Here is a 23,274-nt window from a genome sequence, read left to right as displayed (position 1 = left end):
CGTGGATGATTTGCTGCTACTGTGCAAGACTGCGGAGGTGATGAAGAAACTTAAGCAGTCTATCAGTGGAGCATGCAAAGCCAAGGGCTTAGATGAAGTCAGTTTTGTTCTCGGCCTCAAGATCACTCGGGATCGTGCGGCTCGGTAGCTGTGGATCAGCCAGCGGAGTAACGCCGAAGCAATTCTGAAGAAGTTTAACATGGAGCATAGCGCCGGTGTGGCGACGCCTACAGCGACAGGAAAGAAGCTGACGAAGCTACAGGCTCCGATGAGTGAAGAAGAAACTGCTAAGATGCTGAAGAAGTCATTTCGGCAGGCTGTTGGGAGCCTGATGTATCAAATGATTGGTAGTCGGCCTGACTTGGTGTTTGCTGTTCAAGATGTGAGCAAATACTTGGCGAACTATGAGGGGGCTCACTGGGAGGCAGTAAAGCGATGCATTCGCTATCTAAAAGCCACGCTTGATCATGGATTGGAGTTTAGTGGCGATGCGGTAGTAAGGCGTTCACTGACTCCAATTTGCGGGGTGCGAAGATGACCGTAGATCTGTATCAGGATACGTGACGATGATTGGGAATTGCATGGTGACTTGGAGCTCACGGAAGCAGCGCATTGTAGCGTAGTCTACTGCGGAAGCGGAATAGGTGGCCTTGGCGCATTGCACACGCGAAGTCTTGTTCCTGCGGCAGCTTTTGAAAGATCTTGGCTACGAGCAGCCTGCGACAGTGGTGAATGACGACAATCATTCCTGCATTGCAATCGCGGAGAGCCCTTCGCGTCACACAAGAGTTAAGCACATTGATGTGCGATACCATTTCATTCGGGAGCACGTGCAGCTCGAGGAAGTGGCGCTGCAGTATGTGATGTCAAAGGAAAATGTGGCAGACATGATGACGAAGGGGCTTGCACGAGAGCAGTTTGAGCATCTTGTAAGAAGATGAAGGTGCTGTAGAGAGGATAATGCTGTATGACAGTGAAGAAGTCGCAGCAGAAGGTTTGTGGATGCATATTTCCAAGATTCTGAATGAAGACGAAGAGATAAAGCCTGGTGCCAGCAAAGCGGGGTAGCTTGGGGAAGCTGGACGTGAAGGTGCTCATATATTTCACTGAGGTCTGTATGATGTGCAACGATCAAGAACCAAGACGGTCTAGAGCTTCAACGTTTGGGCAGACTTGGTGGTGGCTTGATGAGATCCGAGGATCGGGGTAGCCAGAGTGCAGGAAGATCAAGATCGAAGCAAGGCAGCAGCACTGGGTTCGCACTGCGGGGGAGTGTTAAATTGGCAGTACGTCAATGCTGCTGGTTAGCGCTTGCAATCGTGCTTGACGACAAGCTTCTGAGTGGCAGTGTTTGCGTAGATGTTATACTAAGGCAGTTTGATAGGTTGAGCGTGTTAGAGAGCAGCAAAGCTGCCGCCAAAGCTCTTCTCACTTTTAGTTTTGCTGAATAGGCAGCAGACACAACTTCTTGGGAGCACCGCCTGCTCGCCTCGTACGTCTTATCACTTAAGTGAACTGCTCAGATCAACACACTGCTCCGCGATCTCCGTCCCTGCCGCAACCCGCTGGGTTATGTCCAACAAGTCTAGATTGATTGTAGTGCTTTTATTATGATGGTGGATATGGACACTCGTTCCCCACCAGGGAGGGGTGTCACCCGTAAAATGAACCATTTTTAAATACACGAATTTCTCTGAAAAGACATTACCGGTATTGCTAAGCCATTTCCTCGTTCACCTGCACACTCACTTCGGCTACTCGAGTCACTTCCGCGGTGGCGCTCCATTAATTCACTTTTGATCACTTTTGGTAGCTTTTTGAATTTTCCCATAAGGTTATTCTGAGTGCAGATTTTGGGCCGTTTTGTTTCCCTTTCATTCATTGAACCCATTTATGGTCTCCGCTGAAGAACTGTGACCTCGGAAGCGATGGCGGGCGACGGCAGCGTGTCGAGTCGCCGTGAAAAGAAGCAGAAGAAGGAACACAAGAAACGTCATCGCCACTACTCCGACTCTGACAGCGAGTCCGAGACACGTGCCGAGCGTAAGGCGCGCAAGAAATCTGCTAAGATGCTAGCGAGCTTAGGCTACTCGGACGAGACGAACCCATTCGGGGACTCGAGTCTGAGCCAGCCTTTCGTATGGGGCAAGAAGTATGAGGGTAAAGGCAAAGAAAAACCCACGACCAGGGAGCTCAAGAAGCAGCAGCTACGACGTGTAGACGATATCCGCAAAGCCCGACAACGCCGCGAGGAACGCGAGGCCGAGCGGGAGGAGATGGAGCGGCTGAAGAGCGAAGAGATGCGTCTCAAAGACGCTGAGCAGTACGAAGACTGGCAACAAAAGGAGGAGCAATTCCATCTTAAGCAGGCCAAAGTGCGCAGCCAGCTACGGATTCGGGCCAACCGGGAGAAACCCGTGGATCTACTGGCTAAGAACTTGCTCTTAGTATCGGCCAAACATGGCGCGGACGATGAAGACGACTTTTTCAAGAAGGAAATCGGACACATTAGAGTGGAGCACAGACGTCCTCACGCCGTTGTAGAGGTGTTGTCAATGGACGAGCTTAAGGAGCTGCAGGAGGATGTTCGTACCTATGAAGAGCTGGAGGAGAGCGGCAATGGAGGACATAACGCCGAGTTCTGGAAGCTGATGAAACTCGTGTGTGAAGATCGGATTCGACGCTTGAAGAGGTCGCAGAGTGAAGGACAAGCAGGTAGAGGAGCGATCCATGACTCGGTGAATGAGACCATTGAGGAGATGCTGGGCGGTAAGGATAAGCAGGAGTTGATCAAGTTGCAAGGTGAAGTGAAGGAGACTATTGCTAGTGCTTCGAATGGAGCGACAGGGGTGGATGTCGACTTCTGGGAGGAAGTAGCGCAGCAGATCCAGGTGTATCAAGCTCGTGCGAGGCTCACTGAGCTGCACGAAGATATGCTGACCAAGCTGGCTGATCTAATGGAAGAGCACGAGAGGCGCACGGCCGAGGAGGCTGCGGCTCGTGCAGCCGAAGACGCGAAACACGGCATAGTAGATGAAAACGGTCGTGATGCGGGGCGTGAGGCACGTGAAATGGAGAAGGAATTTGCTCGCAAAGGTCTTGAGGAAGAGGAAGAGAGGCTCGGCGCGTCGGAAGAAGTGGTGCTGGCTGACTCAAAGACAGCTCCGCGCTGGAGCGAAAAGTACCAGCCGCGTAAACCTCGCTATTTCAACCGCGTCAAGACGGGCTACGACTGGAACAAGTACAACCAGACGCACTACGACCGGGATAACCCGCCGCCAAAGTCTGTGCAGGGCTACAAGTTCGATCTCTTTTACCCTGACCTCATCGACAAGCAAACAGCGCCGCGTTTCTTCTTGGAGAAGACCAACTCGGACGAGTTCTGCATCATTCGCTTCTCTGCTGGCCCACCATATCAGGATATTGCTTTCAAGATCGTCAACCGCGAGTGGGAACACTCGCACAAACGCGGCTTCAAGAGCGTGTTCGAGCGCGGAGTTCTTCATCTCTATTTCAATTTCAAGCGCCACAGATACCGTCGGTAGGTATTATCAGCAGCAGGAAAAGTGCAAGTGGACGGATATAGTTGCAATACACTTACGTTGTCACTTGAAGTAGTGAAGAATGTAGTTCCATGAATGGACCGGTTTTTGTCGAGATGGGTGCAAGTTGCACTGCAACGGCCGGCGTTTCTATTACGAAGGACGGAAACTTATTGCGGTTTTGTCTTTGTGCTAGTGGGGACATGCATCCATTCTGTAGTTGACGGAGCTTCCATCTACCGAATGGCTCAGCCAAGTAATAAAGTTGTTATGGATGACGAAGAAGCACACATACCAACTATAAATACCGGTTTACTTCTACAGTACTTCCATTACGCTCGTCTCTTAAAACGATTAAAAAATCGAGATACAACGTTCTAAACGTTTTCATTTTTCTGAGAAAATGGTGTATATGGACCGGTTCTGTGCGCCACGTGACAGAAAACGCAGCTCGCCAGGCGTGAGTAATGAAGGTTCCCTATCCCTTCTTGTGTACCACACATCAAAAACCGTCCACTGCTTCTGTCGTCCACAGCCATTCTCACTTTATTCGGAGGTTCCGCGCACGCTTTCGTTCTCTTCCCGACCATACTTACTTCAAGTCTTTGGCCAGATCAGCAACAGGAGCGCTTCACATTCCCCGTCTACTCAGGTCCCTGCCCGCCATGAAGATCGCCCCCGTTCTCGCGTCGGCGCTCGCTATCGCGTGCGTAGCCACATCGGGCCTTACCGTCGTCGCTTCTCAGCAAGTCTCGGCGCTGAATGAGGAAGCTGGTTTCGCGCCCGTCGTGGGCGAAGAAGTCAAGCTGACTCCAGCGCTGAGGAGACATCTACAGACCAGCGGTAGCGGCACTACCGAGGCCCCAGCGACCACAGCCCCCGCCCCTACCACCGCCACGCCGACAACGACAGCGCCAACTCCAACAACTGCGACGCCAACGACTAGAGCTCCAACTCCAACGACAGCGGCGCCAACACCTACCACGGATTCCCCCACGCCTACGACGGAAACACCCTCGACAACCACTGAGACTACCGAGACGCCGGACGCTACAAGCGCCACACCGACGTCTAGCACCGCTACGCCCGAAGCGACGACTGCCACGCCCACGACGACGACGGACACGACGGAGACACCGTCCACGACTACGGCGGCTCCTATGGCTACGTCAGCGGCGTCATCTACTTCTTCTACGGCGTCGGACACGACGGCAACGCCGTCAGCTACCGATACTGCGACGGCATCGAGCTCGGGCTCGAGCGCCAGTGCCGATACGGACACTTCGTCAGACTCGAGTATGAGCACAGGCGCCGTGATCGGGATTGTGGTGGGCATTGTCGCTGCTGTGGCCATTATCGCCACCATCATCATGTGTGTTATTCGCAGAAGACGCGAGGCAGATGACGACCCACTCTCTCCTTTCGAGCTTTCCATGGACAAGGGCTACAACCCCACACCAGGTGGCTTTACCGCCCAGAACTCGTACAACCCGCGAGCAATGGGTACAACTGGCGTCTCGGCCAGTGGCTCGAATACTCGGACGCCCCCGGCGGATACCGTGGCAGCAGGTGCCGCCTACTCTCAGTTCTACGACAACGCGGCGACGTCACCGGACTCGATGAACCGACTGGAGGCCAACGTGGACTCGGTACAGACTGACCCTGGTAACCCCAACGCTACGAACGGCACGAATCTGTGGCTGAGCGCCATGGAACCCAAGGACAACGACTCGTATCTGAGCGCGCAGGAGTCTCCCCGCTCGTCACGCAACAGCAGCCACAACAGCTACGAGCTCTCGTCGAACCACAACGTCGACGCAGACCAGAGCAGCCAGCTCAGCGGCCACAGCAACAACAAGAATGACGACTTCCCGGACCACCACGATGACAACGACTCGGCACGTGGCTCGTACGAGCTCTAGGTCGATTTTTGACGAGATTAAGCTATGTAACAGCGAGTGACGACACACGAGGATCGAGACGAGCGTAGTCTTCTTCCGTGTCGTCAATTCTGTAGATTGTGGAAATGGTTGGATTGCGTACATATTTGGTTGGGTTGGTATGAGCTGCTGGCTGCTTGCAGAAGAGAATGGAGCATCCAGATGTGGCACATAGCACGGCAGGACGGACGTTGATTTTTGAAGACGAGATCCGGTGTCATCAAATCGGAAGGTGGCGACTGCAAGCGTACTGCTGTGAAAGGCATACTTAAGCAAAAAGTACGAAAAGTTCTCTAATTTATACAAACATGAACTGCTCAGGCCAGTGCTGCACGTACCAACCTCTAATTCTCCTCGTCACTACTTTCACTTTTAGCGGCGTTGTCGCGCTTGACCTGTTCAATGAAGGCTTCGAAGCCGGCGCCACCTGCAAGGTGGTCCACAAGGTCCGTCGGTGCACGATACCCACTTTGAGGGTTCGCCCGGATCCCCTTCTTGGACTCGACCACTCGGAAATCGACAACATGGTGCTCATCTTCTTCGTCCAGGGGCGTCGCTGGGCTGATGGTCTGGAATTCCAGCAGCTCTTCCCATGAGAAGAGCAGCGTATCCGCAACAGCGCCGAATACGTTGATATCTAACAGGTAGACGCGTCGACGCTTGTCCACGTACACATCGAAGCTGTAGTTAGGGTCCGGGAACACAAACTCTCTGTCAGCCTTTCGGAAGTTCATCTTGTAGAAATCATACAGGAGCTCACAGAGCTCGTCCTGCTGGTCCGGTAAGAACTCGTAAAACTCGTCACAGTTACGCTGTGAGACCGCCACAAGACGATGACCAACGACGAAGCACCGAAACAGCATCGAGTCCAGGAAGTTGCACCATTTTTTGAGCACCAGATAGCTCTCTGGCGGCGACTTGTAGTCGTTTTCACTGCTACATCCAATGTATGGCTGCGTTAGGTCGTGCACTACAAAGTCCGAGGCCTGCAGCAGCAGGAACACGTCCTCGAAGCTCGTGCATTTCAGCGAACCGAGCATCCACGCCGCGTCCCGGGGTGCGCTCCAGTTGGTCTTGGGAAAGAGTTTGCCGCCAAATTCCTGCAGCACCTGCTCCACCTGCTTCCTAACTGTCGAAACGACGCTCAGTTGCTCGTCCGCGAGAGCACTGAATGGATCTTCTTCGTCTTCGTTTTCATCTTCGATCCCCGACGCCACTGGAGCCGATGAAAGCGTCACTCCGTCTGCAAGCAGCAGGGAAACGAACGCAGAAGACAGCGGAATCACTTCGCCTTTAATACACACGCGCTTCAGCTGCGGATACCAAGCCGCAAACGCACAGTTGTCCACCTGCGCAGCCGAGTACGGCGGGCCAGTCGACATTTTATCGCTTTGTTGACAAGCGATTATTTATGTACACCACGCGAGACGGTTTGCAGTAACTTGCCTTCGTTTTAGTAGGATCTCTTTGTACAGGTGATGCCACGAAGCAAACCCAATTGAAGACAAACACATCTCGTTCTACCATGCCGATCATCACCTTCGTAGCGCGCGTCTCGGACGGCATGTTACTGGTGCGTACCGTTCCCTCAACAGAGGGATACCTGGCCAACACACTGTAGAAGTCTCGCTGCTCCGTTTTTTTTTCTCGTCGACAGTACATTCAACGCAACGGGCTCACTTTGTGGCGGTGTTGCGCTACAGGTCGCGTCAATGGAGTCTATTGGCGACGCAAACGGGAACTTGGACACGTACAAGCAACAGGCTAAACAGATCATGAAACGATTGGATCAACGCGCGCCCACCAAGTGCAGCATCGAGTCGGGTGCTTACACCTTTCAGTACGTCAGAGAGAAGCGCGATCGTTAAGACTACTCTAGCTAACGATGGGTTGTTGATGCCGTTCAGCTACTTGATCCAGGAAGGGGTATGCTATTTGACGCTGGCAGATCGAGGATTTCCCAAACGTCTGGCCTTCTTGTATCTCGTAGAGGTGCACGCAGGCTTCGTCGAGGAGTTGGAACGTGACAGTGGCAACAACTGGCGTGACGTGGTCACGACTGTCGCGAGACCATACGCTTTCATCAAGTTCGGTAAGGAGGAAGATAACCTCGCTGGTGGTTCGAGTTACTCATCGGGTATTGCTATGTTTATACAGACAAGTTTATCCAGAAGAAGCGCAAAGAGTACGCCGACCCCAGCTCGTCACAGAACATGCACCGCCTGAACGACGACCTGGCCGATATCCACAACATCATGCGCAAGAACATCCAGGAGGTTCTCAACCGTGGCGAACGAGTTGAACGTAAGTTCCGTATGATATCTGCATGGGCAGTAAGACTCTCGCTAACGCCCTTGTCCTCTCAATTCTTGTCAGATGTATCGCGTATCTCGTCGAACTTGGCGGACAGGTCAAAGGACCTCAAGTGGGGCGCCAAGAAGCTGCGTATGCAGGCCATTTACCGGCAATACGGTCCGATTGTCGCTGTCGCGCTCTTCGTGCTGCTCGTTATTTACATCAAGTTCTTTTAGATAAGGCAACCAGCAGAGCCCGTAAAGCACAGAGCTGGTAGTTGAGCAACTGCTGCTGGGAAAGCTGAAGGATACGTAGAAGAACTATTAAATTCGAGATCGATTGTGTCATGATCACTGAGCTATTATTGCGTATGAAAGGTCGGGACGCGATCCCTCGACTGTCACGTCCACTGGGCTCGAGCGCAAAGAGGTATGGCCTCGAAGGATATCTGGTCCTTGATCTCCACTGTGGAGGATCCAGTGAAGAAGCCGAAAGCAGCGGAAGGTGCAGAAAGTGATGCAGTCGAGAAACCCACAACTTCTCCAGCACCGGAGGAACGTGACACCTTCACGCTGATTGTCGGTCCTCGCGGATCAGGTAAAACCTCTCTGACAGCCAATTTCCGGAATTCGTCCAAAGCCGAGGAGATCAAACCAACCACAGCGTTAGACTACGTTTTCGTTCGACTGCGTACAGGTGGGCGGCCGTCAGTAGCGCACATGTGGGAATTAGCAAGTACCAAGTGCGTAAACGAATTGATCAAAGTGCCGCTAGGACCGGAGCGTATCTTGAATGGCGCGTTGGTGATAGTCTTGGATCTGTCGACCCCTGGAGACGTCGTTCCAGCCTTAGTGAAGTGGCTAACCACACTGTACACGGCTGTACAGGAGGTTTTGAAGGCGAAAGAGAAGAATCCCGTCGAGAAAATCGCAGTTGATACACTCAAACGCGACGCCATGGCAAGTTATGGCAATGGCCATCCAGACAAGGACGAAGTCACCCCATTACCTTTGCCAGTGCTGGTAGTAGGCAACAAGTACGAAACGTTTCGAGACGAGGACTCAATCAAGCGCAAAGGAGTGACTCAGGCAGTAAGGTATCTCTCACATATGTACGGGGCCAGCGTCTTGTTTACCAGTATGAAGGACAAGAACCTTGTCACGCAATTTCGGTCCGTCATGAAAGGCTTTGCATTCCGAGCTATGGCTCGAGGTGCCAGTAAAGAAGTCGACCCAGCCAAACCGCTTTTCGTACCTGCTGGAGCTGATCTTTTCGAGGATATCGGTGTTCCAAAGAGCGCTGCGTGGCGCCAAGACCGATTCGGGAAAGATCAGCACGAAGAGAAAGCACGGCAATGGATTAAAATCTCAAGCGAATACTATTCTCCATCAGTTGATATAGCTGAAAGCCTACTTACGCAGAAGGAAGGAGGCGAGCAAGACGATAAAGACGCAGAAGAGTCATCCAGCCAATTCCCTGAACCAAATATCGATCGTGCGCGGCAGCAAAAACGGTAAGCGCATTCATTAATCTGCTCTGACGCAACGTTCTTTGTCTAAAAGTAGTCTTGTCGTAGAGAGGAGCTGCGTCGATACCGCGACAATCGCCGGAAAGCACAAGAGCGCAAGTCCCGCGGTGCGTGAGACCCCACAGTATCTCGCATCAATACAAAAAGGAAACCTTTGCACCAACAAAATCAATAAACTACTCCAAAACTTCTCCAGTGTCAATGCACCAACCAGCATAAAAGAAAGTGAGTCTATTGGCATTGCACAACCCTCACTTGGTGCCATCGTCCAACTACTCGACCTTAACCTGCGAAATACCACCCGCGTCAATCAACTACAGGAAGCACAACAACGTCAGTAACAGCTCCCTCATCTCTCAACAAACCATTTCATCTCGTACCGTGTACGCCCACTGGCCGTTGCGCACGAGGAAGCGCATGTCGAGCTCTGCACGGCACTTCTTAAGAGTCTCCTTGGCCTCATCCAGCGTCATGTCAGGCTTCCATTCGCGGTCGAAGATCGACAGACAGAAGTGTGCGCCGTAGCCGTGCGCGCCAAAGTTCACCTTGACCATGGAGCCCAAATAGTCGATCCAGTGTAGACTGGGCTCAGCCTTCTGCTCGGGCGAGGCGTCTACAGCGCCAATCAGCAGGTTCACCTGGTACGGAGCGCGGCGCAGGAAGCGCGCCAGTTCGCCACGCACGTAGTTGGCGGTGGCCGGGCCGTTGAGCGTCACACCGTTGCGCAGCTCGTAGAGCTTCATGTTCTTCTGAATGTACTCGCCAAAGGCCAAGCGGTCGCTCTGCGGGCCCGATGTGACCATCACCTTGTGCTCGTCCAGGTTGATAGACTTTAGGAAAGTAATTAGCAATAGATATAACAGCGAGAGACAAAGTTAGATAAAGTAATACGGCGCATGGAAATGGAGCTTGAGGTTGGGAGTAGCATGGGGAGACGCACCTTGTCTTCATCGTCCTTATACACGAGGATACTGCGCACCACCTTGCAGTCTGCTGCCAGCAGCACGAAGTCCTTACCCACGATGCCGAAGATCGAGTCCATTTTGTTTTTTGTTCTCCCTTTTACGTTGTGGATCTTGCGTGAGGATTTATTTTGTACACTTTCAATGGACCACGAAAAGAAAGTACTTGTCATTAGAAAATTTAGAAAAAAGCAAATAAAAAGTTGAGTCCAAAAAGTACTTTTGTAAATGGAATGATCTCACAACCCAAAGCCGGGTGAATTGGCTTAAATTAAATTAATTTGCTCGGCCAGAAATGTTGAGGAGTGAGAACACGCTTAAAAATCGGCCTTCAATCGCTCGGTTTCGCTATGATGCGTTGTAATTATCTTCGACCTCTCAAACGAGCAACCTAGCTCTCCAGCTCGCTCGGCTTGTACTCTCGGAATGTCAGGTTTAGTCTTCCCGAGCGCATACGCAGCCAGGATGGCTGTGTGTTGTTATACACCCTTGTTAGTGCATGCACCACAGTCCTTGCCGGGCCTCCGAAAACCAACGCGTCACCCGATTCAAGACGGACGATCGGTACTGCCTCGTGCGGATCCGGGTAGTGGTCAATGTACGCGAACTCAGCGGCGCAGCCGACGGAGAAGGAAATTACAGGCGATCCCATGCTCATGGCTTCGTCACTTTCGTCCTTGTCAATGTGCATGCCATTCCTTCCAGCTTTCTTATAGAAATTAACTACACAGATGTCCGGCGTCATCTTCTTGCAAGACCCCATCACTAGCGGATCGATCTTCTTGGCTGCATCCAGGCTGCGTTGCGCATACGTCTTCCAGCTATCTGGTAGTGTGCGAATCGGCGCATAGTCATAGTTACTACGTTGATCTTCGTACTTCTCCGTCTTGACGTTCCAGTGGCGTCCGAGGCACATCTGGTGCAGACGACACTTGGCTCCACTAGCATACGTAGGCTTGTAGAATCCTCCCTCGCCCAGTCCCATGCACCTTGAGTCATCAACCAATTCCTGCTGCTCTTGGGGTGTCAGAAACTGCTTAATAATTAATAAACCAGGCAGCAAAGCTCCAGTGTCGGTACTTCCGCGAGGTGAATCTTCGTTATTCAGTTTTGCAGCCTTCAGCGGGCCAGCGATTAAGCGCGTGTCCGCATCAGTAGATGCTGGAAATTCAGCAGAGCGTTGTGGTGTATTGAGAAACAGGTCCAGTTCGTGTTCATCCGCCGCATGCTGCTGCTGCTTTACCTCAATTCGATCAGCTTTGGAGGTCATGGCACAGCTTTGGTAAAGTGACAAACATAAGTTGGTGTCAATTTTGTGTAAAATCGCATTGTCGGTGATAAGATGTCGGCAGCGAGTAAAGTAGTGCTGCGCGTGCGGGCCTATGGACAGCGAGGCATAGAGTTCGCGCTGTCTGGGCCTAAATCCTACGAGAAGAGAGGGTCGTTTACGTGGTGGTCGACCACCATATTGTTCATTAGCTCTGGTGTCGTGTTATCGACTGTTGAATGGGGTGTATCATCCTCGTATCGAGTGCTATCGGGGTTACTGCTGGCTGCATTGGCTGCGTTCATCTTCCAAGTTACGGGCAAGGTTATAGTCGAAGGTTAGCTGCTGGACTGAATTACTGCTGAGGTAATATTGATCCGTATTTTGTTACTGTTATAGAATCGATGCTGGTGGTACCAGCACTTGGAGTGAAATTGAGCAAGAGGCGACGCAATGGAGTAGTGAGCAGCAAGGTGAGGCTGAAGAAAAGCATGAATATTATGTGTATATATTGCTAACTCTTTGTGCAGTTTGTGTATCTAGACCAGATTTGCGGCGTGGCGGTGAATGAGGCGATCACGTTCTCCAATGTTGTGTACTCGCTCGTGCTCATGATAGAAACACAGAGCGACATGGTATTGCCATTCGAGGTATGAGCAAAGATAAATGGCGCGAGCTGTGTTGCACGTCCTAACAATGTGTGCATGAGCAGGCATTTCGGCCACGAGTGTCAGTATTGCAGGAGATCTACCAGGAGACGAAGACGTTGCTCTTCCCCAATGGCAGCGACAGGAAGATGCACCTTCCTCACGGCGTAGCGCCCCCGCCGTGCTGACAACTCCGCTAGTGTGCTGCTACAGAACCATTTTTTACGCTTTGCTAGCTCGTTTTTATTGCTTCACCTGACTGAAATGCTTAAAAGCCGTTGTCTTCCTCACAGAAGACGGTTGCGAATGTCCTCGAGCTTCTTCAGTACTTCAGCTGGCGTCCGGTCGAGGTCTTCAGCCACGCTGGCCTGCTTCTCCACGCTAAGAGAACTGAACTGTTCGCACAGATCGCCGTCCGTGATATTCTTCACTGGGATGTAGTACGATCGGTACGACAAGTGGTCGCGGCCGCACAGCGGGGGCTGTTCCTGGCGCATGTACATCTCCAAATGGGTGTAAAAGTCCACATCTTCACGAGACGTAAACGGGATCAGAGCTCCAATGCGGCCCATGATAGTCGCGTAGATGACCGCCTCGGTACCTCCAGGAACCAAGCTTGAACGCACCATGCTGGTCACCACGTCACCCACGTGGAACTGCGCCACCTGTTCGAGTTTGTTGGGTGCGCCATTTAAAAGCCCAGAGTCCCACAAAATCCGGTTGCCCGTAGGGTTGTCGATCTCGTCCGAGACTTCAGACGGGAGTCGCGACACAAACACGTTGCCAAACTTGTCAGCGCCACACAATGTGTCGTAGTCTAGCAAGACGCTGCTCGTGATGAAGCGCGGCACACAGTCGTCAGCGAAGATCACCAGCTGGTTCTCGTCCTTCTTGTACTTCACAAAGTGGAAGGACTCGTGCATGTCTGAAGCGTAAATCCGGTCACCTGCAGCCTTCAGCTCCACCAGAATCGACGGGAAGTTGCGGTTCTCGCACTTCCGCAGCATCTTCTTCTTTCCCAAGTCGTAAATTCGCAGTGCTCGCCCCACAGAGACAAGCAGACGTCCCTGGAACTCGCACATGGCATGCGGAATGTCGTCGATTTCAGTCGTGTGCACAAGTACCAGCTGCATGCCTTCGACGACGCGGTAAACACGTAAGTAGCCTCCTGCAGGCGCCTTCTGAGGGTGGAGCTGCATTTTCTTCACAGTGCCCACAATAATAAACGCTTCACCGCCACGGTCGTGGAACACGCAGGCAGCAATGCTACGGGCTCGCTCATCCACGTCTAATTCCTCGCACACAACCGTCTGGCACGATGCTGGGTCAATGATACGCACACACGAAGCCCACTTGTCTTTCTCAGCAGGAAGAGGCCCACGAGGGAACAGCAGTGCGTCATTAATCTCATCCTCCGCCTCATCTTCCAAGTCATTAGCACTTCGAATGTCCGGGATCTGGAGACCATGTTGCCTCTTATACGCAGCACCGTACTCGTTGTGGTCACTTTCAATAACAACGAGTCGTCGGGACGGAGAGTGCACGACGGCCTTGCGAGGAGTGTACCGTAAATTACACTTCTGCTGGTTGAACGTGTCTCCAAGCTGGTCAACTGTCAAGATCTTCATTCCTTCATTCGTCAGCGCCACAATACCGCCAGGACACTGCTCGGAGTTGAACGAACTAGCGTACGAGAGCAGCTCACACGACAGAGGAGTCAGATGTCTCCGTGTCTGGTGGAAGTACGAGATCCACGCTCGACTGGAGAGCGCAAGGATCGAGCGCTTGCCCTCGACTGCCACACGGAACAACTTTACTGGATTTGTTCCAAGGAAACGAGAGCGAGAATCCGCCAACGTCGCTGTGATCGGGTCGATGAGTGACTGCTGCAGCACACCATTGTCCAGACCAATGCTCAAGAACAGCGCCTGCGACGAGTGCTCCGAGTCAGGAGTCGACGGCTCATTCTGCAACTGAGCCAGGCAGAGAGTGTGAGGGTGCGACGTCAACGCTAATGTCGATTTCTGTCGGAACAACTCGTTCGGGTCCAGCGACAAAATGCGGACCGTGTTATCCCAGCTACCGACTGCCATAAACTGGAAGCGCTGACGGCCCTCAGGGACTTCTCCCAAGTCCAAACTGCAGACTTCAAAGCCGAGATCCAACTTGCCTTTCTCGGCCAGCTCACCGGACTGACCCAACTCAAAGTAAATAATCTCCCCACCAGCGAGAGAGATCACGACTTGACGGGAGTTGGCAGCACAGTGCTCAATCACCTTCTTACCAGGTGCCTTCCACTCTGTAACAGGCTGAAACTTGGGTACATGGCGAATTCCGTTCGTGTGAATCTGAAGCTTCGAGTCATCTTCCAGCAGCGCCACCAGCAACGAGCCATGGTCACGAAGAAATCCAGATTGAGCCACTTCCTCGACCGTCTCGCCCACTTCCAGAACCAATGTCGCGTCTTCGAAGCTTACAACAATGTACTTGTCATACGGGTCCGCGTACGATTCCTTCAAGCACCACACAGCCTTAGCAACACCTGGTAGCGCACTAGCTGCCATCTCTGTGATCGGAAGACCATGACGCAGCACACGCAGCGACGAGCGGTTATTGTTTCCACACAGCGCGTACATCTGTGGAGTTTGTTCATTGGCCAGATCATCCACCAGCAGCTGCGTCACAGGACTCAAACTTGCAGACGAACTGGCCAGCGCCAAGTTGGTTAACTTTCTCAACGGGAACGTCGAGAACTCGGTCGGATCCATGGCCAAACTCGAGCACTTGGCTGCATCATCTCCCTCGCCGATACTCAAAAACTGAAATAAATAGTGATTCGAGAACTCGGACGCACAGAAGAGCAGACCTGTCTTCGTGATACACATGGACGACGCCACGGGAATTGTGTCGAAGAACTGGATCTTGATCTCTTCCACGACGTTGCCGGAGTAATCCAGCGAGATTTTGTACAGATCTCCGAGTTCGGACTGCAGCAGCACGAAGAACAGGTCTCTCTGCTTGTGTGTAGCTGCCGAGACAATGATAATATCTCGGTGTTCTCCTTCTCGTCGAGGGATGGCACACGTTAGCTCTGGATGTCCCTCGTTCTTGTACTGTACCGTGTTTTCTCCCAGTACCAACACTCCTCCAGGTCCGTCACCTCCTCCAGGAACTGCCACGAGCCTGTTGGCGCTCCTCACGACCTGTTCACTCCATCGTCTGGTCACGTGATTGAGTCCCAAGTCCAGTTCGTAATACACCAGAGTCTTCACAACTTCTCGAGCTGCTTGGCCACTTGGATCAGCGTCTGCTTCGGCGTAGTCTAGCTCCAAAGAGGCGAAAATGGGGTTCTCGAAGCCTACATCGAGCCCCACAACGCCCAAGTGGATGGCGTTGGAGCGATGTGCTTCCAAAGGCGACGAGATAGTGAGACGACTGGACGCATCGCGGTTCATAACGTAGACCAGCTGCTGTTTCTCTACAGCTCCGATGAGCACGGCGCGGCCTTTGGGATCGGCAGCCAAGTACTGGCCCGGTGTGATACGTCTGCAACCTGTTTTACCGTAAGTTTCGCTCTGTCGGGCCTCAAATCGACTGGAAGTAGGGTTTACCTCGAGAACTACGATCTTTCCCGAGTCGGAGCCTACGACGAGGTAGTCTCGGTCTCCTCCCGTTAAGCGAAAGGGCTGGAGAGCGCGCACAACCCCGAATACCTGGGTCGAGATAACGACCTCCAGACGACCCGACTCATCCGGACGCAGCAGCTGCAGCACATCACCGCGAGCCACTACGAGCTCCTGCGCCTGCGGGGCCGAGAAGTTACCGTACACGGCCAAATGCACGCCCGTAGGCGGCTGCAGCGTCAGGTTCAGGAGATGCATCGCCGCGCTTGAGTGGAGCCAAAATGCGGATTGGAAAAAGGGAAGCCTGGTGTGGAGAACATCAGATTAAGTTTCCACATTAAAGTGTGTGTACCACATTTAAAACTTCAAGCTGAAGTGGCTAATGCTACAGTTGGCCAATTGGGACGAGTCTATGGCTACCTGGAGGATTCTCTTTGGTAAAGGCCATAACATTTTTGACGATGAGTAGCGCGAGTCGCAAGCGGAAGGCGGACGAACTGAACACGGCTGAAATCTGCCAGTACCTCCTCGAGCAAGAGTCTTCGCGCGATACGATAATCAAAGAATTAAAAGCAGAAGTCCAAAGGCTGAAAGCAGCTAGCGATCGTCTACAGCAACGCAATCTCGGGTTTGACGCAGATGAAGCTGTCGCCCGACTATCAACGTTGTGGGTCGCAGGAGATGACGGCCTTCTTCGAGGCGCATTATCTGGGCGTTGTGCATTGCGTGCCAGGTTGCGAATGGTGACACTTTCGAATCAACCACCGAAGCCGCCTGCCGGAGGAGAGGCTAAGATGGACGTCCAAACAGCTCGGACGCCACGGAAGAGAGGAAGTAGTGGCTACTCGAGTGCTGCCTCCAATGCCGGCACTGACGACGAAATGAAGAAGGACGTCAAGATTCGACGTCAAACGCGTAGGAAGACAGCGTAGCCATGTTGCTTTTGTGATCTCTAGCCTATTTTCATTTACTTGAGTCATTGTCTTGCTTAAGGACGAGTTTAAGCAACCGTAAGAGAAGGAGAGTAACGAGTCAGCATTTTGACAAAGCTAAGGATCAGCGGTTTGACCACTAAGCGAAAACCGACTGAATTCGCTGCTTATTGAACAGCAACAAGATTCGTGGCCAAGATGAATACTTGTACAGTACAGTAGGCAGCAGCAAATACACTATTGCGATAGCATAGTATTGTTTAAGAAAACTAAGGCCGTGTTCGGTTTGCAGGGGCAAATCCAGCTTGTTTGAAAATAAGCTGGAGCTGTAGAACAGTCGTTTTGTTTAGTAAAATACAGATAAAATAAGTGATCGTGTTCCATCAGAAAAAGGCTGGATTTGAAGGCGCAAAGGAGGACCAGAGCTGAATTTTGAAACCAGTCGTTTGCTGGATGTCATTTTTTGTGTTTCTTAGCGGAATAAAGCTGGTTGAGACATTCCAGCTCTTTAATAACAATTAAGCTTAGATCGAACACGGCCTAAGCATTTTTAATAACCCTTAGCTATTAATAGCAATATGATTTAGCACGATGTTACTGCCCAGGTTTTTGGTGCATAGATGTGCGCATTTAACCTGGTACACAACCTGAAGCAGGATTGAAACCAGGTCGTAATGTATTTCGCATTGAAAAAAAAAATGTAATTTACGCATCATGGCCTTTCTTTGTTTTGTTTAGAGGTCTGCATACTCACGAGACGGTGGAATAAAAGGATTTGCACAACCCAATTTGTTGAAGTGCGGAGGTTGCTGTAATCATAATGATTGGATGGCAGGTCTACAATTCTTGTGTGGTGCACATACAGTGTCTGGGACACGTCGGAGACCCCTCAGTTTTGTGCATGTAAACGTGACACGCCACATCATCCCAGGTATTCAAACAGGTTTTACACCAGGTTGTTGTACTTAGAGCGATATCAGTACGATATCCCAAATATGTCAAGGGATCTCTAGCAGGTTTGACAACAGGTTATAAAACAGGTTTTTGTACTTGAGGTTTTACCGACGGCAACACGGATAAGCTCGGACTCAAATACTACTTCAATATCTGACATGAAATGAGTGCATTTATTGACTTAGTAGTGCGGACAACATCCGAACTCTAAAGCTATTCAGCTGAGGGTCCTTCTGCACATTGCTGATCTTGTCGTCAAGAAGCCTCCACATAAAGTTGAGTACGTAAATACCACAGCTATTCCCGTCGTTCTGGGTAGGAGATGCCACAACAACGGATTTGTACGAGGCAAACTTGCTCTCTTTGCAAAGGCGCGTTTTGATTTTGTTCAGGTACGCAATGTAGTCTGGATCTCCCAAAGGGACGTAAATGAAAATGCTCTTGGTCGCAGTGTTGATCACAATCGACGTCCAGTGAATGCGATCAAAATTGAGCCATAATGCGTCCACCTTCCTTTGAACGACTCTCTCGCTAAACTTTCATTTTCTACGCGACGCTGATGACGCATGAGAGACTCCAAGCACTCTTTCATTGTGGACGATGAATCAAGATCGAGTTTGAGCTTTCCAAAATTAGACTCAATGCGATTATTCGTATTATTGCGAAAATGCGGCAGTCTTTGGCGGCGATATCTAGTCCACATGTCCTTCGACTTGTCCCAATTCTCACAGAAGTATTCCCAGAAGGAGGTGTTCCCATGCGCGCATGAAAACTTCTCCAAAATAGAATAATTCTTTGCGTATTCCTCGTTGGACGGAGCGTCTACCAGATTGGAGAAGAGATGATTCATCCAGTCGTACTCGTCAGCAGAATAGCGCCCGAAGCGAGCCTCACGAACCACACTTCGCAAAAACTTCAAGACGTGAAAATGACTAAGCAAAATAGTAGCATCCGGAAATGCCTCCCGAATCACACTGATCTCTCTCATGTCTTTATCAACGATCACAACGCGGAGCGACTCCCAAGTGACATTGGCAGTTTGAAGTGGCGGAGCACCTTCCGCATATGCCAATCCGAGTTGGTCTCGATTACAGAGTGCTGTACGAACCGACCAGACCGGAAGGCATCCATCACCATTAGACGGCATAGCTAGTAGTCGTATCTATAAAACATAAAAATAAATGTTAAAAAAGAATGAACAGTTTAATCCTGTTTTGAGCCGTAGCATAAAACCTGGTACGAAACCTGATTCGTTTCCTGTTAGAAGCCTGGTTTAAACAAGGAATGTAAACCTGGTGTAGAACCTGTTATGAACTTACCGATTGGTTTTGGGCGTACAGTCCACCAGCAAGAGCTCCGGATACTTAGCAAACGTCGCTCGCATGTGGCCTGTACTCAGTGAGATTGATCCTGTCTCCCCCGTTGACGTGTCATCGACACTTACCACGTTGTTCTTGTCTTCCTCGCCGAAGCCGACAAGAAATTCGGCAGCAGCCAAATCATCATCGGCCTGTCCACGGAGCTCATTGCGAATTCGGGTAAGAACATTCGCCACATCTCTCTGCGTCACTTTGTACCTGGAGTTATCACGGATGTACTCGTAAATTCGGAGACCCTTGCCTCCAGCGCGTACCATCAACCGAAGGTCTTCGACCAGAGGCTCAAACATCGGAACTTGGCGATTGTGAGGATAATGTTCGTAAATGTCCTGGGAAAGCTTGTGGTTGTGAGTGTAGATGGGATTTTCAATCTCTAGGATCCACTTTCCTTTGTGGTACACACTCTCCGCAGTAAAACGAAATGGACATCCAGTGCCTCGAAGCTTGAACTGCTGTCTCTTTCCTGATCCACGGCGGCGGGTCCGCGACCCGTGCGTACAAATGTATCTCCGGCGAAAACGGGGAAGGTCTTCGGGTAAGTATCGCATCGAACCACCGTCCTTGGCGCGCTTAGAAGCACGCAGCATCTTGTTGCGTTTGGCGACACTCTCCGATTCGTGCACCACAAGATGCGCACTTTCGGATTCGCAATACGATTCGCGGTATTTCTTCCACCTTTCCCAGTTTGTGTGGTAGCGACGCAGCTCCTTCCCTTCAAAAGAGCCCTCCTGGTCTGCTGGAAACTCCTCGTCGCTAGCACTGCCGCCAACCTGCGTGACCACCTCCCCCTCACCTTCCGATTCTGAGACGCTGGACAAAGAGGCTAGGGGATCTTCGTTGATGGACGCTTCGTCTTCAGAGTGGGCTTTGCGCTTCATTCCTCCAGCACGGCTCAAATTTGGAAATGAATGGATTTTGAGAAGCTGCGCTGCAGAGATACGTGCGATCAGGTGCCGTATCATGAGATTAGTAGGTGTATTATCCCGGCCACCAAACCTTGGACAAACTTTGGTCCAAAAAAGGTAACCCTTCCCTTCACAAAACCCATAACGATAGTTAGATATAAGGGGTAAAATCGGGCGTAGATTCCGATTTTGAGGTCTATTTTTGCGTATCTGCAACCATTGATCTCCCAATCGGCCGTTTAAAAAAGGCTCTATATCTTGCAGAATTGTTTGCAATTGTGGGCTTGGCACGTACTAACATGCATGCATATTCATTGGCAGAGCCGGGATAACAGGTGGGGATTTTCAGAACCGGATGGATAAATTCCAAATATTACCGCAATTTGACGATTGTTAGAAAATTATAAACTTGTTAAAAAGAACCCGTCAAAAGAATATCTAGAGTGTAAAGAACATACAACGGGTCACCCGTTCATATTTTTAATCGGCTACAGCTTCATTTTGGACCTTCCATCTGTCATAATTAATTTGTCGACCACTGAAATGTTAAATATCTATAATAACTGAAATGATATGAAGTACAGCCTACCGAGGTGAAATTCTTGTCGTGGTGCTGCTCCCAGTGCGCCCATATAGCTGAAATGGTGCCCGTAGCAAAGCCTAAACACTCTTTGACATGATAACGAACTCCTCCTTTCCATAGATGCGGTGCAGAGGCCTTCTTTTGGCGGAGGAACTCGTAGGTCTTCACAACCAAGTACTTCTCAGCAGCAGTCAATTTCTTACCGGCGACCATTTGAAAAGTAGTGAACATTATTAGATGCTGTGAAGTTCTTACGAGAATAAATAGACACCAAGCTATCTATTAAGGGGACACACAACGAAATCGGCTCTACGGTTGCGGAGTTACATTCCTCTAATTTAAGATAAAATATATTACCATTTTTATCCAAGCCTTTTTGGCCGGGATAATAGGGGAATATTTTCAAATCATGGTATTTTACTTTATTAACTACAACCTGGCCAGAAACCTGGCGAAACATGTGCTTTAAACCTGGTCAATAGTCGCACGGCTATGCACGAAAAACCTGGGCAGTAGGTTTTTCCTATGATTTAAAGTAGTAGAAAACAAAAGAATAATTAAACGTCAATTAAGTATCAAAAGTATGTAAATACAGCTACTACGTTTTAAAAGAATACACTGCTCCATGGCTCAAGAAGCTGCAGGATCTGGCCACACAGCAATGGGGAAACATCCGCAATATTGCCGACAACCCGCATGAACTATTGCAGACCCCTTCGTCTCCCTTTGTCTGCAGGGCCTTCGTGCTCGGCGTTGGCGTGGGTCTGGCCATTCCTCGTCTGAGGCAGCCGTTCCGGCGGTTCTCGACCGTGGAGGATCTCCCCAACCGACTTTTCCATCAAGAAGGCAAGATCAAAGCTGCTGCGGTGAATTTCAGCGACGGTGACACGCTCCGAGTGCGTCATTTGCCTCTTTTCCGAGGTGCGGGAAGCTACGACGGTAAACTGTCAGACCACACACTACAGATCCGACTCGCGGGCATCGGTGCGTTGCAATCTCGGCATCTACAATAATGTGGGGAGACCTGACGCAGTATTCTTACGAACAGATACACCAGAGACGGCCAAGTTCGGGAACCCAGGGCAACCGTTCGGAGACGAAGCTAAAAAGTGGCTCAGTTCGACGTTGGAGGGCAGGAAGCTGACGCTCACATTGCTGCATAAAGACCAATATGCTCGTGCAGTTTGCTTGGTGCAGTACGGTTGGTGGCCCTTCAGACGTGATGCATCAGCAGAGATTCTCAAAGTCGGGCTTGGGCAAGTGTATCGCCAAGCAGGGGCGGTGTACGGCGGCAAACAGGAGATTTATGAAATGCTGGAAGAGAAGTCGAAGAAGAAGAAAAGGGGGATCTGGAGTCAGGGCAAGAAGATGGAGAGCTCCAGTGACTACAAGGCTCGCATGCGCGCCAACTAGGCTTTAAAGCACTGGGGTAAGTTGCAAATAATCGGTGGAAACGGTAGTACTTCCGTGTCAAAAAGATACTGTAGTTTATATCACGTGATTGATGGGTGAACGCAGTTGGGACGAAGCGAAAGTTCTCGACCCATGTCATTTAATGTCTCTCTTCCCTTATCTGACTCTGCTCATTCCACTTTCCACGATGGAGCGCAACGACCGCAAGCGGAAGGCACAAGAGATCTCGGAGTCTCCTGAGTTCGTGTCGGAAACTATTAACGAGCTCACTTCAGTCCTGTCGGAGCGTGATTCGATACTGCGGACGGAGATCACCGAGCTGAGAGATGAAGTCGGCAGGCTCGAGAAACAGCTGAGCGAGCGAGTAGAAGAGTGCAACCGCCTTGAGGCGGACGTAGCGTTCTACCATCCTGACGCGATCGTGGATCGTATCCGGATGAAGTATTGGTACAACGGAGACCTCACGATCTTGCGCAAGGCGATTAACCCTCAGTCGCGTGTGCTACGAAGCACAGACACTCGTGGAGAGCGTTTTCTCTTTCTTAGCGACGTTGCAGCCAAGAAAAGGTCTGCGAGCACCGCGAAAACTGCTGAGCTTTCGCCAAAACACGAGGGAGATGAGGCAACGACTTCATTGCCTGCAATAATACTCGCTAACTCTAATAAGAGTACCGGTGATACTGAAGAGGAACTACAGGAGGATGAGTGTGTTTCACTGCCGCCCAATGCTAATGAGGTCACGCTGTCGCCGCAAAAAGAGGCAACAAGCGACGCAGTGGCCGAACCAGCTCCCGAGGCTGACATCGTGAGCGGTGCTCCGGCATTAGGTTGCTCTGCGTGAATACTGCAGGTTTGCAGGCCCCTGTTTAGCAGGTTTAATGTTTTTCCAGCTTTCAATCCCAAATTTATCTGTTGATCTTCTTGACAGCACATTTACTGTAGTACTGCTTTTTGTTATTTGATGTAACCTAAGTATGTTTCTGTTAACGAAGGCTGATGGGGCCAACTTTTTTTATAAACGAAGACTACTTATACATCTTTATTTTTCATAAAAAAATTCTTGAGCACCTAGCATCACGAATTGCTCTAAAATACAGCTAATGGCTTTTAGGACGTCCAAACAATTTTATTTAAGTTAGTTGGGTACCTCCTCGCTCGCTGACTTTGAAAGAAAGTTTGGCTCACCACCACAAATGTTTTCTAGAAAGCGACTTCATAACTGAATGAATTCCTTCCTGTCACACCAACTGGTGACGATGGTAAGCGATTTCTTAAGTAATTGATAAAAAGAAAGTGATAGTTGT

The 23,274-nt window shown here is 50.7% G+C and overlaps 10 protein-coding genes across 10 annotated transcripts; 6 read left to right on the top strand and 4 right to left on the bottom strand.

Annotated features, from left to right (window-relative positions):
* Window positions 1-1,890: 1,890 nt before the first annotated feature.
* Window positions 1,891-3,545, top strand: PITG_08019 (uncharacterized protein; the record flags this gene model as incomplete). The annotated part of the gene is made up of 1 exon (XM_002904168.1): window positions 1,891-3,545. One exon carries the CDS (start codon window positions 2,070-2,072, stop codon window positions 3,543-3,545), a length of 1,476 nt encoding a protein of 491 aa, XP_002904214.1.
* A 557-nt stretch (window positions 3,546-4,102) lies between these two features.
* PITG_08018 (uncharacterized protein) lies at window positions 4,103-5,464 on the top strand (the record flags this gene model as incomplete). Its single annotated transcript, XM_002904167.1, has 1 exon — window positions 4,103-5,464. The coding sequence occupies one exon, from the start codon at window positions 4,841-4,843 to the stop codon at window positions 5,462-5,464; it is 624 nt and encodes a 207-aa protein (XP_002904213.1).
* A 286-nt stretch (window positions 5,465-5,750) lies between these two features.
* PITG_08017 (cell division cycle protein 123) lies at window positions 5,751-6,864 on the bottom strand (the record flags this gene model as incomplete). Its single annotated transcript, XM_002904166.1, has 2 exons — window positions 5,751-6,773; window positions 6,822-6,864. The coding sequence occupies 2 exons, from the start codon at window positions 6,862-6,864 to the stop codon at window positions 5,827-5,829; spliced, it is 990 nt and encodes a 329-aa protein (XP_002904212.1).
* Window positions 6,865-6,867: 3 nt separating this feature from the next.
* PITG_08016 (vesicle-trafficking protein SEC22b, putative) lies at window positions 6,868-8,013 on the top strand (the record flags this gene model as incomplete). Its single annotated transcript, XM_002904165.1, has 5 exons — window positions 6,868-7,055; window positions 7,186-7,322; window positions 7,390-7,574; window positions 7,640-7,786; window positions 7,859-8,013. 5 exons carry the CDS (start codon window positions 7,008-7,010, stop codon window positions 8,011-8,013), a joined length of 672 nt encoding a protein of 223 aa, XP_002904211.1.
* Window positions 8,014-8,208: 195 nt separating this feature from the next.
* On the top strand, window positions 8,209-9,420 carry PITG_08015 (Dynein 1b Light Intermediate Chain; the record flags this gene model as incomplete). Its single annotated transcript, XM_002904164.1, has 2 exons — window positions 8,209-9,290; window positions 9,354-9,420. The coding sequence occupies 2 exons, from the start codon at window positions 8,209-8,211 to the stop codon at window positions 9,418-9,420; spliced, it is 1,149 nt and encodes a 382-aa protein (XP_002904210.1).
* A 157-nt stretch (window positions 9,421-9,577) lies between these two features.
* On the bottom strand, window positions 9,578-10,347 carry PITG_08014 (proteasome subunit beta type-2, putative; the record flags this gene model as incomplete). Its single annotated transcript, XM_002904163.1, has 3 exons — window positions 9,578-9,619; window positions 9,686-10,135; window positions 10,246-10,347. 3 exons carry the CDS (start codon window positions 10,345-10,347, stop codon window positions 9,578-9,580), a joined length of 594 nt encoding a protein of 197 aa, XP_002904209.1.
* A 311-nt stretch (window positions 10,348-10,658) lies between these two features.
* On the bottom strand, window positions 10,659-11,537 carry PITG_08013 (uncharacterized protein; the record flags this gene model as incomplete). Its single annotated transcript, XM_002904162.1, has 1 exon — window positions 10,659-11,537. The coding sequence occupies one exon, from the start codon at window positions 11,535-11,537 to the stop codon at window positions 10,659-10,661; it is 879 nt and encodes a 292-aa protein (XP_002904208.1).
* Window positions 11,538-11,609: 72 nt separating this feature from the next.
* Window positions 11,610-12,369, top strand: PITG_08012 (uncharacterized protein; the record flags this gene model as incomplete). Its single annotated transcript, XM_002904161.1, has 4 exons — window positions 11,610-11,871; window positions 11,934-12,007; window positions 12,065-12,184; window positions 12,247-12,369. 4 exons carry the CDS (start codon window positions 11,610-11,612, stop codon window positions 12,367-12,369), a joined length of 579 nt encoding a protein of 192 aa, XP_002904207.1.
* Window positions 12,370-12,468: 99 nt separating this feature from the next.
* PITG_08011 (pre-mRNA-splicing factor RSE1) lies at window positions 12,469-16,062 on the bottom strand (the record flags this gene model as incomplete). Its single annotated transcript, XM_002904160.1, has 1 exon — window positions 12,469-16,062. One exon carries the CDS (start codon window positions 16,060-16,062, stop codon window positions 12,469-12,471), a length of 3,594 nt encoding a protein of 1,197 aa, XP_002904206.1.
* Window positions 16,063-21,253: 5,191 nt separating this feature from the next.
* Window positions 21,254-21,970, top strand: PITG_08009 (uncharacterized protein; the record flags this gene model as incomplete). The annotated part of the gene is made up of 3 exons (XM_002904159.1): window positions 21,254-21,300; window positions 21,342-21,541; window positions 21,606-21,970. The coding sequence occupies 3 exons, from the start codon at window positions 21,254-21,256 to the stop codon at window positions 21,968-21,970; spliced, it is 612 nt and encodes a 203-aa protein (XP_002904205.1).
* Between the last annotated feature and the right edge of the window lie 1,304 nt (window positions 21,971-23,274).

The sequence above is a fragment of the Phytophthora infestans genome, genomic scaffold (genome assembly GCF_000142945.1).
Source record: "Phytophthora infestans T30-4 supercont1.12 genomic scaffold, whole genome shotgun sequence".
NCBI classification, from domain to species: domain Eukaryota; phylum Oomycota; class Peronosporomycetes; order Peronosporales; family Peronosporaceae; genus Phytophthora; species Phytophthora infestans.
The sequence above is the reverse complement of the archived record's forward strand: the minus strand, read 5'-3'. Positions and strand labels throughout refer to the sequence as shown.